Genomic DNA, 10285 nt, shown 5'->3' with positions numbered 1-10285 from the left:
CTCCTCCAGCCATGCCGCCCCCGGGCCAGCTGGGCTGCTGAAGAGTCCTTCTCCTTGACGGCTGAATAGGGACTGCTTTTGTTTCATCAGAAAACAACGGGCTCCTCACCAGAAAGCAGAGTCTCAGCTTCTCCTGGTACAGCCTTGGGGCTGCGCCGCTGCTCCCTGACCAGAGCGTTGCGTCTTATGAAAGTCAGGAACGTTTCTCTGGGGTAAGTGTGGTTTAAATGACGAGGATGAGATTTGGAAATAAGACACACGAGTGAACAAGGACACGATTGAATACATGTTGGTTTTGTAGAGGAATCTCTCTATAGTTCTGCATAACTACACAGAATATTACACAGAATAAAGACATTTCCCTTTAAGAACTAATTAAAATAGAGGCTCTTTTCCTGGAACACTTAGGCGGTGATTATTTTGAATTTAAGATTATTGCACTATATTTCAGTGGACTGTTTCAGCTACTAAAGTGAAATTTACATTCACGTGCTAATTATTACAATCAAAAGCTTTTCAATTTACCGTGTAAATACTCATTCTTCACTCAAGGAAGATCTTTTTTTTCAGTACTGGCCTTGCCCAATCTGCTAAATGATCTTTAAGTCACAACTTCATTTGTGGCATCCTTGTTTTTGTCTGTATTGCTTCAATATTTTCTTCTTAAAAATTTGGATGGACAAAAAGCAAGACTGCACTCAGGGCCAGTTATTCTCATCACTGTGGCAAACAGTCCTCATGAGTCAGTTTGCTGGCATGAACACATAAAAATCAGCTTTGGCTGATTTTTAAATGTGCCTTAAGCAATAAAATATTTTGTTTATGAAATATGCTTACAAGCATCACTATCCAAATCTCTAGTTCTCTGCTAATGAAACATTTGGTAATATGTCTTGGGTGGGGCATCACTTTGCTATTTATTTCAGTGGACACAGAAATACAAACACAAATTACGCATTCTAGGAGAGAATACGGACAGGGACTGTGGGTCTGATTTTGTATGAGTTCATGGAAGTTGTTTGCCTCCCTGGGCAGGAACAAGGACATGAGTATGAGCAAAGAACTATTTTGTGCTACAGCTAACCCAAATGATGTTTGAGAGAGACATTTCAGTTTATCTGATGTATCCTTCTGTCAAGGTTAAGGGAGCTTGATTTTATAGAAAAGGACACTAGATCCATTTATTTCTTTTACCAGTGAAAACTTTTCAAAGCACAGAACTGGCCTTTGGCCAGATGAAGACTGATGTCATTTCAAACACTGTGATGATTAGATCTGCATTGAAATTACCAGACTAATGTTTTTTGGATTTGTTTGTTTTGTTTTATTTTCCTTTTAATATAACAATGCTCAATAATGCTTAAATTCCAGCAGAGATAAAGCAGTATTTGTAACCATAGCAGAACTTAAAACTAAATGAATTAACGTAGACAAGTCCCTTAGAGGGAAACCCATGGCTCATTGGTACCCAGTAAACATCATAAACCTGTGAACCTCAGCTGCACAACCAAAATCTGCACAGATTTCTTATGGTGCGTTTATTGTTGGTACAGCATTGTTTACATACCATAATAAGAACCCCAAAAAACAACAAACCAAACAACCAAAAAACCACGTATTTTGCATTGCTCACAAATTGTGCTGTCATTACATTATTCTTCTTTCAGCATTTCAGCAGATAGAAAATAAAATGACAGTACAAAAAGCTAAATCTGGAATATTTATTTGTTTGTGTGGCCAGGCATTGGAATAGATTGCTTAGGGAAGTGTTTAAGAGGCATCTGGGTCTGTGCTGGGTCATGTGGCTTGTGTTTTAAGGGTTACAGTGGCAGTTCTGGGTTGACATTAGGATTTGATGATCTTAAAGGTCTCTTCCAACCTTGATGATTCCATGATTCTGACTGGGGAAGACACCATGAGGCGATTCACAGCCCTTCCATATACTGACAGCCACATTTTGTTCTCTAACTAGTAATTTCTTGATGTGTGCATTTAAAAACATCCACTATGCATCAGTGGAGCTCATGGGCTCCAGGAGCTGCTGAGGGATCAACACCAGGAGCTGGCAAAGGCTGAGGCGCTGCCCTCAGCGATTGTCATATTTTGTGACCAGTCTGTGCCCACAGAAGGCAACTTCCCGAGGCACGTCAGGAACTGTCCAGCTTCTTGCCCTGACACGGTTTTTCACACACAGCCACCAGCATGTAGAATTCAGAAAAATACAATCGTAATAGTGTCTTTTACCATGGGGCGGCGGGGCGGGGATGACACCGGGCACAGCGGGACAACCAACTATCCATCCCTCCATCCATCCGTCCCCTCACGGTTTCCCGCCCCCTCACGGTCTCCCCGCCCCTCGGCACCGCCCCAGCCCGGCGGGCGGGGCGGAAGCCGCGGTCGCCGCGGTAACAGCGGAGCCATTTCCGACGGGCGGTGGCGGCGCGGGCCCGTGGGGTTGTTTGGGGCCGCAGGGCTCTGAGGGGCCGCGGGGACTGCGCGGAGCGGAGGAGCTGAGGGGTTGCGCGGAGCCGTGCGCAGCCGAGGGCAGCGGGCCATGGTGCCCAGCAAGGGCCGCAACCGGCCGGGGCCCGCGGCCGCGCCCGCAGCGGTAGGTGCTGCCCGGGGCCGGGGATGCCCGGGGCGGGTGGCAGCTCCCCCGACATCATTTGTGCTGTGCTGTGCTGGGCGGTGCGTGGATGAGCCGTTTGGCTCAGTGTTCCTGTGAGACGTTTCTGTTTTTTCACATAAATCCAGCTAAAAGACCAGCATGTTTTGCCTTTTGAAAATGCAAGGCATATTTAAATGTAAACACTTGTTTTCTTCATAATGAGAGTTGTATCCCCATGGAAGTCATGCTTTCAGAGTATTTTTAAAACTAAAACCAGTGTGATTTTTTAAAACTAAAATTGAATGTTACTTAGAGCTGTCATGTATTCTTCATAATATTTTGCAAAATAGTTCCTTTCTTGGCAGATTTTGCTGTTGAAAATAGCTCTATTGTTTAAAAAGCAATTCTATTGATACACAATATCAATATTGCAATCAACTATTGTATTGATATCTTTGAGAAATGTAGCATTTAATTTCATTTTCTTCCAACTTGCAGGTTAATAATTGTGGTCTCCAGCTGGTCATCCAGACCTCATCAATACCAGAAAAAACCAAACCAGTAATTATAATCTTTTCTGGGACAGTTATGTTAATTAATGTAGTGGTATGACAAGGCAAATTGATATGCTTTCAAATAGGAATTACGTTTTCAGTACTCATCTGTTGACTTACCTAATGCATCTGATACTGTTTTGTTAATTTATTTCATCCTATTCAAGACATATAAAATAAAACCAGGGGGTTTTGTACTATAGCCTGCCATAAGCTTAACATCTCTCTCTCTCTCTCTCTCTCTCTCTATATATATATATATATGATTTCTTGTTCTTCCATCTGTGCCTCTTTTTCTCCTGTAACGGCAGTATTCCTCACAGGGTGGGGTTTGTTTTTTGTTTATTTAGTCACCTGCATATGAATAGGCTGGTAACTTCCATATTTTCACTTTGGTTTTCAACAGTGAATCTTTTAGTTGTAGTATCTTAAAGGAATGAATATACCTTTTACTGGAGAAATTATTTCTTTGTAGAAATTCCTGAGAACTGCTGTTATTACTAAGGTTGTGTTTGTCTGTGTAAAGACGTTATTTGCCTTTGAAAACTTTAACATTTCTCTATAATGTTGTGTTACAGTTTGAATTCAGAATAAATAAAGAACAGTCATCTTTCCACAATAGACTTCTGCAGCATGATCTGGAAAAAAACTACTCAGGAAGACAAGGTAACATTTGATAGGGTTTGGTTTGTTTGTCTTTTGTATCTCTTTTATTATTTCAAAAGTAAGGAAAGATTGCATCATAATTAGAAAATATAAGAGTGACATTGCTTCCTACTTGGCTACAGTAATTCAATGTAATTACTGTTGCATCATGTTCTGAACCCACTATCCTACCACTGCTTGGCTTTTTTCATCCTTATTTTTCCCCCTCATGGAAGAGCATTTTGTTCTTCTGCCTACAAAGCCACAAACTGTCAAGTGCCCTACTGTACATTCCTTCAATATCCACACAGTTCTCTAATGTAACATTTTATTGGATGTTTAATGTTTTAATATATTTAGATAAAATTCATTTCTAATTTAGATCTGTGATATTAAGAGAGAGTTTTTTCTGTTGGGCTTGTGTACTCTTGGTTTTGCAAAGAAAGATATTGGTGATATCGCTGCTAACTGTGGTGAGGACTGGTAGAGACTTGAAACAACATTTCTTTCCATGTTGCTGCTGCTTGCCTGTGATTGGTGTGAGTAGAAAATCAATTTAGTTATCATGGCAACTCTTTATCCATTCTGGTAAAAGATGGAGGCCAGCAGCCATTCAGAACGGGTTGATTTTTAGGGATATTTTACCACTGATGGAGTAAGGGTAAGTCTGCAGTTTGGTTTTGTTCCCTGTGTGGGAGACCAAAGAGTATTAAGTCCTTTGGTGCATAATAAGCAGCTCTATCTCCCAGTACCATCCAGTCTGACAGAACTTTCTGGTTTGGAGTTGGAGCAGAGTACAGGTTCTTTATCAGGACTTGGTGAGACTTCTATTCACACACCTACCAAATCCAGATCCCAAAAAAGCAGCCACATTTTTAGTTCACGTGCTTCAGGTAACAGTGGAAACTTCTCATTAGTCTCTCTCTCTTTTACTGGGTTTTTTCTAGTGTTTCCTTTGGGTGTTAAGAGAGGTCAGTAGACCATTGTCAGGAAGCCACTAGAAATTTTTTCAAAAATATAATACAGGCATTTAATCAGAGGCTTTTTATAAATCTTTCTTTAATGAAAGAGCAGCAATAGGGATCATTTACATATGTCTTTAGGAGGATGACAGTAGAAAAAAAGTCACTTTACTGCCATCCTGTCGTGTTTCAGACTGATTTTTTGGTTTTTGGTCTTATGTTTATTGGCTTTAAAACGTGAGGCACAACTAAAGTAAGACTTTTGCTACAATGTTGATTGATTTTAGTGGGGTTTTTTTAGTGTCTTTTTTTTTTAACAGTTTTGATTTTGAAGGACACATAGAAAGTGTTATTAGAATAACTAGTGATAAAACATTCAAGAGTAGCACTGAAAAGATTCTAAATTGACTGACAAATTGTTTTACTTAAATAGATACTTAAGGGTATATTTCAGACAATAATGAACTCGCTATAGTAGTAAAACAGTTGTCTTGTTTATTAAAGAATTGATGCTTTTACTGGTAACATAGTTGATTTATTTGAAGGAACAGGAAACAAAAGGGCAAGCACATAAAAGTCAAGCTTATATTTTGTGGTAGTGCATTGTGCATGCACAATGTTCTTTTTTGACCAGTATTTTTCAGTGGATCGTATTCCAAATAAGCCAAAGCTCACAGAACACATTTGTTGATTAATTTTGCATGTATTTTTAGACATCCTCCCTTTTTCTTCCTATATTAATGAAATGCTTAAGGATGAGTAGCTTTATAAATATGTTTTAAAGGGCTGTCTGTTTCTTGATAATGGAGTGAACTATAATACCAATGATCACTAGGTATTGCATGCACTTACCTTTGAAAGACTTTGCATTTGTTTGTGGCTCAGTGGGACTGTTTCAATACTTTGGTGTTTTAGTTTCTAGTTCTATCAACATCTATTTGATCTGTGTCTTTAAATTAATCTTACGTTGGGTAATATCGTCTTTAAGTTCAGATACTGAAGTTGTGAAACAATTTTACAATCTTATATTAAAACATCATTGAGTTGATGCCTTAGGTTTTAACTTTTATATTTTTCAAATTCTGTACTGCTTAGTGTGTTACTCTGAAGTTTCTTGTAGCCTGTTAATTTCTGCTCTCTTGTGCTAGGTAGACATAACAAAGCATCTCTGGGCCTGCTCTGCAAGGACACCTAGACTGTCCTAGGCCCAAAAAGAATAAACCAAAGAGCCTCTAAGGGGGGTAAGCTGAGGGGAATTACATCGTTAAGCTGAAGCTTTAATTGGAGAATTAACCCTGATATGCAAGTGAACCAAACCTATAAAAGTGTGAAGAACTCGTGACCTGTCGTCCATCTTGGGATCCATCTTGGCAGTAGCCTCTGGCTCCCCAGGGAGTACCTTTGAAGGCCTTTCAAATAAACACCTACTTTTATTCCCTTACTCCTGTCTAGTCTCCGTTTCTAGGAGGCCTCTTAAGGCATCAGGGTAATTCTAATCAAAATAAAGAAATTTACAAAATATCTGCTTATAACAAATTGTGGAAAAAAATTTCAAAGTAAAGAAATGGGTGTACTTTGGAAAGAGGATGTAGAGGGATATAGTTGTAAACAAATAATATCAGGAAAGAAAATTGATAAATCATAGTACTGAATAGAGGCAAAAAGCACTTTTATACTTTACTTTTTATTAGAAAGAAAATTTCGCTTTTATCACCTGTAGTTCATTAAATGCATCTACAGAGCAGTAGTTCATGTATTCTCTGTATGATTTTCCAATAGATAACACGAATTTTGGGAGCAGTTCATCAATAACGTTTCCTGTATTGCAACGTACTGCTGAAGAAAAAATACTGAACTCTGATAGACTTAGCCTGGAAAGGTGAGAGGGTGAAGGAGCACACAGACCAGAGCCTGAGCCCCCTGGTCTAAAGTGACCAGTGCCCCACTAATGGCTGCAGTCAGTGGAGGGCTTGGGTTGTTGGGTTTTGTCTGTGTGTGTGTGTGTGTGTGTGTTTTTGAGAGAAGAACTGTGTCCCATGGAGAAATTCTGTGTGAGTGTCTTTGTGATGAATATATCCATACAGCAGCCATCTAAGGCAGGCAGATTTCTGATCTGAACAGGCTGTTCCTGTGATAGTTGAAGAAAAACTTAACAAATTGTGAGGCCCCATCTGTTCGAATTTTAGTGTGGTCATAACACAAAACTTCCATGTAGTTTCCATGTAACAAGTAAATCTCTGAGAGAAGACATGTTCAGAAAACTTTGGAAATATTTCTGCTATGTTTTTATGCTAATTTTTTAGTAGGTAGGAGTTACTACTTTATCTACAGAATTTAATTAGCAAACATAAGTAATGTTACCTTAACCAAGATAATATACTTTTCTCTATTCAGTTAGAGTGGGTGAGCAGAAGGTGGATTACTGATTTGTTACTTACTTGTGTGTTCTTTTTTTTCTTTTTTCTTCCAGGCAAAAACTGACAGTGTGCCCAATTATTGATGGGGAAGATCACCTTCGTCTTTTGAATTTCCAGCATAACTTTATAACTCGTATCCAAAATATTTCTAATCTTCACCATCTTGTTTTCTTAGATTTATATGATAATCAGATTGAAGAAATAAGTGGGGTTTCAACTTTGAGATCCCTGAGAGTCCTTCTGTTGGGAAAGAACAGGTAAAAATAATAAAACTAACTAAGGCACTCTACTTCCTATGGTGTAACAACTGTGATTTCCCATTGTTTCTGTTACTTACAGTTTTCAGTTTGTGATGTTGCTGTCATACCAGTGAGACCAGCCCTAAGAGTAGCTAAGTGTCAGGGATCCCACTGAGGAAGTACAGAGATTTTGTGTGTCATGTTCTTCAAAACTTCCTTCCTTAGTAAATTTAAGCAACAGTTCCAAAGTACTTCACATGTTTCCATCTAATCTTCTATTCTGATTGATTATTAAATATGTGTTCTTAGATTTGTGTGGCTGGTGGTATGTCTTTTCACATCAAATGTAATATTCATTGATTATTTATAACCTATAAAAAGTATTTCTGCCTGATACATTTAGCTGGAAAAAATACCAGACAGATGAGTCATAGATTTTATTGCTTATGTATTGCTTCTAGTCCTGTAGCCTTTAATTTTAATAATGTAGTAATACACGTATCTGTGGAATTGCTCACACATCTAAGGGTTGTGCTCTGACTTGGTTAATTTTCCTTATTTTCTTGTATTAAGTAAAGTGAGAACTGGTGGCCAGATTTCAGTTGTGCAGATTATAAAGAATGTACCTCCTAATTCAGCCTGTACTCAAAACCAGCAAGTTTCAATAGTGCAGTATGTTACTAGAGCTAAGAGCTTTTGTATTAAAAAACTCACCTGTAGAAATCAATTTTGTTTATAGTAAATTACTGGGGCATGGGAACTACAGTTTTAAAGCTTTTGAGGAATTATTTTCCTTATCATAACCCTGCTGAGTGCAGTTTACCTTAGAAGTATGGTGTTGAAGTAGTTAGGACTTGGCCTCCTCATGGGTGAGTGGTTGCATGTCGCACACAGTTGTTAGCAACTTGTTTTCAGCTTGATCTATATGTGATCTTTGATTACTCTCAAAGCAAATGCTTAATACTCATGTTTAATGTCATCAGCCAGTAGATGATGCTGTTGGGTGTATAATAGCCTAGGTTTGGAATCTGATAAAATATGACAGGACAGAGAAGTTTTAAGACAGTGAAGTTGTTGACTTTGTTTTCTAGTGGAGCAAGTATTCCATTCTTTTATTCTTTCTAGAAGAGCCACATAAATACTGCTGCTGTTGAATTATTGACAGTCAGAAAAGAAGGTGATAGTCTTAAAGGCATACTCATTTATCTGTCCTTTTTTTTTTTTTCCTGGTTCAAAATGTTGTTATTTTTCTGTTACTCTTGGTAGTCAGGAAAAAAGGCTAAACGTTTTACTGGCTGGAAAATGAAAGATACTTTTAATCTAATATTAAAAATAATTTGTCATAATTGGTATCTTGCAGAATAAAGAAGATCTCAAATCTGGAGAACCTAAAAAACCTTGATGTTTTAGATCTTCATGGAAATCAGGTACAGTACAGTAACCTGATTGCTTACATTTCTTGTGTAGACATCGTGTATTTGCTGTGTCTTTTACCAAAATATTGTTTCATGAAGGGAACTCGTGGCAAATTTTGCAAATCTTGAGGTCACAGAAATCAGTATATTAATAAAAGGTGTCATGATGTTTATTTTGAATCTTCGTTCCAGTCTCTTGTACTTTCAGTGTTGTACTTCAGGAAAGTTACAGCAATTAAAATGCTGAGTCAGCTGAGTATAATGGCACTCACACCTACACAATAGTAACCTACCACAAGCAGTTGTGGTGTAGTTAAAGAAATACAGTCTTAGAACAGCTATAAAATTTTTAGGTACAATTGATTGCTGTTTCTACTGTTGGTGGTCTGACAAAACCAGATTCCCTACATATATGTAAAAGAGAAGAAAAAGACAAGTTAGCAGTGTAGGGACTTGTTGATATAAGTGATACAGTAAGTTTGTGGCTGCTTTGAATACCATTAGTTGAACAATGTGCACATTGTACAGTGGCAGAGGCAGTCTAGGACCAGATGATGGCATTGCTCTTAGAGTCTTGGCCATCTCCAAACTTACTCATTCACAAATGTTTGTGTGGTTATAATCCTTTTTGTATTGCTGTTGGAAATTTGCGGGGTGGGGGGGGGTATGTTTTTGATAAAAATATTTGCAGACTAAAGATGCAGTTGTGGCAGTCAGCACACTTGCACAGCACAAATGAAGGAATCACTAATGGAAATGAAACGCATCTTGTACAATTCTTACAAGTGATTGTGATGTAGATCTGACTCTTTTTTTCTCTTCAAGTGTCGGTATAACTCCCTTTACATTAACTTTACTAGGAGTTTTGGGCATAGGACCCAACTGGTTGTTGCTAGATCACCTTCATAATGATAGGCTTACTTTGATCCAGAGAATGTAACAAATTATCCTATTTCAGGAGCTAACATTAAATCTTGGAGTTTAGTAAGTTGTTTTGGTTTTCAAAATGTTTTCATCATACATGTATGTGTGAAGGGCACAAATGTTAGGAAATGGAGTTAATTATTTCTTTTTTTGGTAGGTTTAGTGTATTTTTAATGTAAGGACCAAATAAAGACCATGAACCTATCTTCCATATATAAATTATCTTCCTTTCTAGTTCAAAGATAAGCAAGTTTTCCTGATTAAGTTTTTTTTTCCTGTCTTTGAGGAATTCAAAATTTAAAACACCAATCTGCCATCCATAGTATTAATTATTTTTGAAGGCTTAATGAAGAAATGAAGAAGGGAAGAAATACTGTGTTTGGGATACACCTTCTTAGTGGAAACCTTGTTTTGAAGGCTGGCTTTTGTTGTTGTTTTTTGCTTATATAACGGCAAATAAGGGAGCTCCTTTAACTATTTAAATTTGTGGGATTTTTATTTTTGGCAGTCTTCTAGTCTAT

The 10285-nt window shown here is 37.9% G+C and overlaps 1 protein-coding gene across 3 annotated transcripts in view; it reads left to right on the top strand.

The window, feature by feature from the left end:
- The first annotated feature begins 2364 nt into the window (after positions 1 to 2364).
- LRRC49 (leucine rich repeat containing 49) overlaps positions 2365 to 10285 on the top strand; it is a 42459-nt gene continuing 34538 nt past the window's right edge. Inside the window, exons 1-6 of one of the 3 annotated variants that reach the window (XM_010390817.3) lie at positions 2365 to 2608; positions 3107 to 3169; positions 3741 to 3828; positions 6549 to 6648; positions 7240 to 7443; positions 8786 to 8852. In XM_010390817.3, the coding sequence (XP_010389119.2) occupies positions 2555 to 2608; positions 3107 to 3169; positions 3741 to 3828; positions 6549 to 6648; positions 7240 to 7443; positions 8786 to 8852 (576 nt within the window). In that variant the 5' untranslated portion in view covers positions 2365 to 2554. The remainder of the gene's footprint in view (positions 2609 to 3106; positions 3170 to 3740; positions 3829 to 6548; positions 6649 to 7239; positions 7444 to 8785; positions 8853 to 10285) is intronic. The other 2 variants (XM_010390819.3, XM_010390818.3) reach the window with 2 other exon arrangements.

The sequence above is a fragment of the Corvus cornix genome, chromosome 10, assembly GCF_000738735.6.
Source record: "Corvus cornix cornix isolate S_Up_H32 chromosome 10, ASM73873v5, whole genome shotgun sequence".
NCBI classification, from domain to species: Eukaryota; Metazoa; Chordata; class Aves; order Passeriformes; family Corvidae; genus Corvus; species Corvus cornix.
Note: the sequence above shows the minus strand (reverse complement) of the source record. Positions and strands in the feature narration are given on the sequence as shown.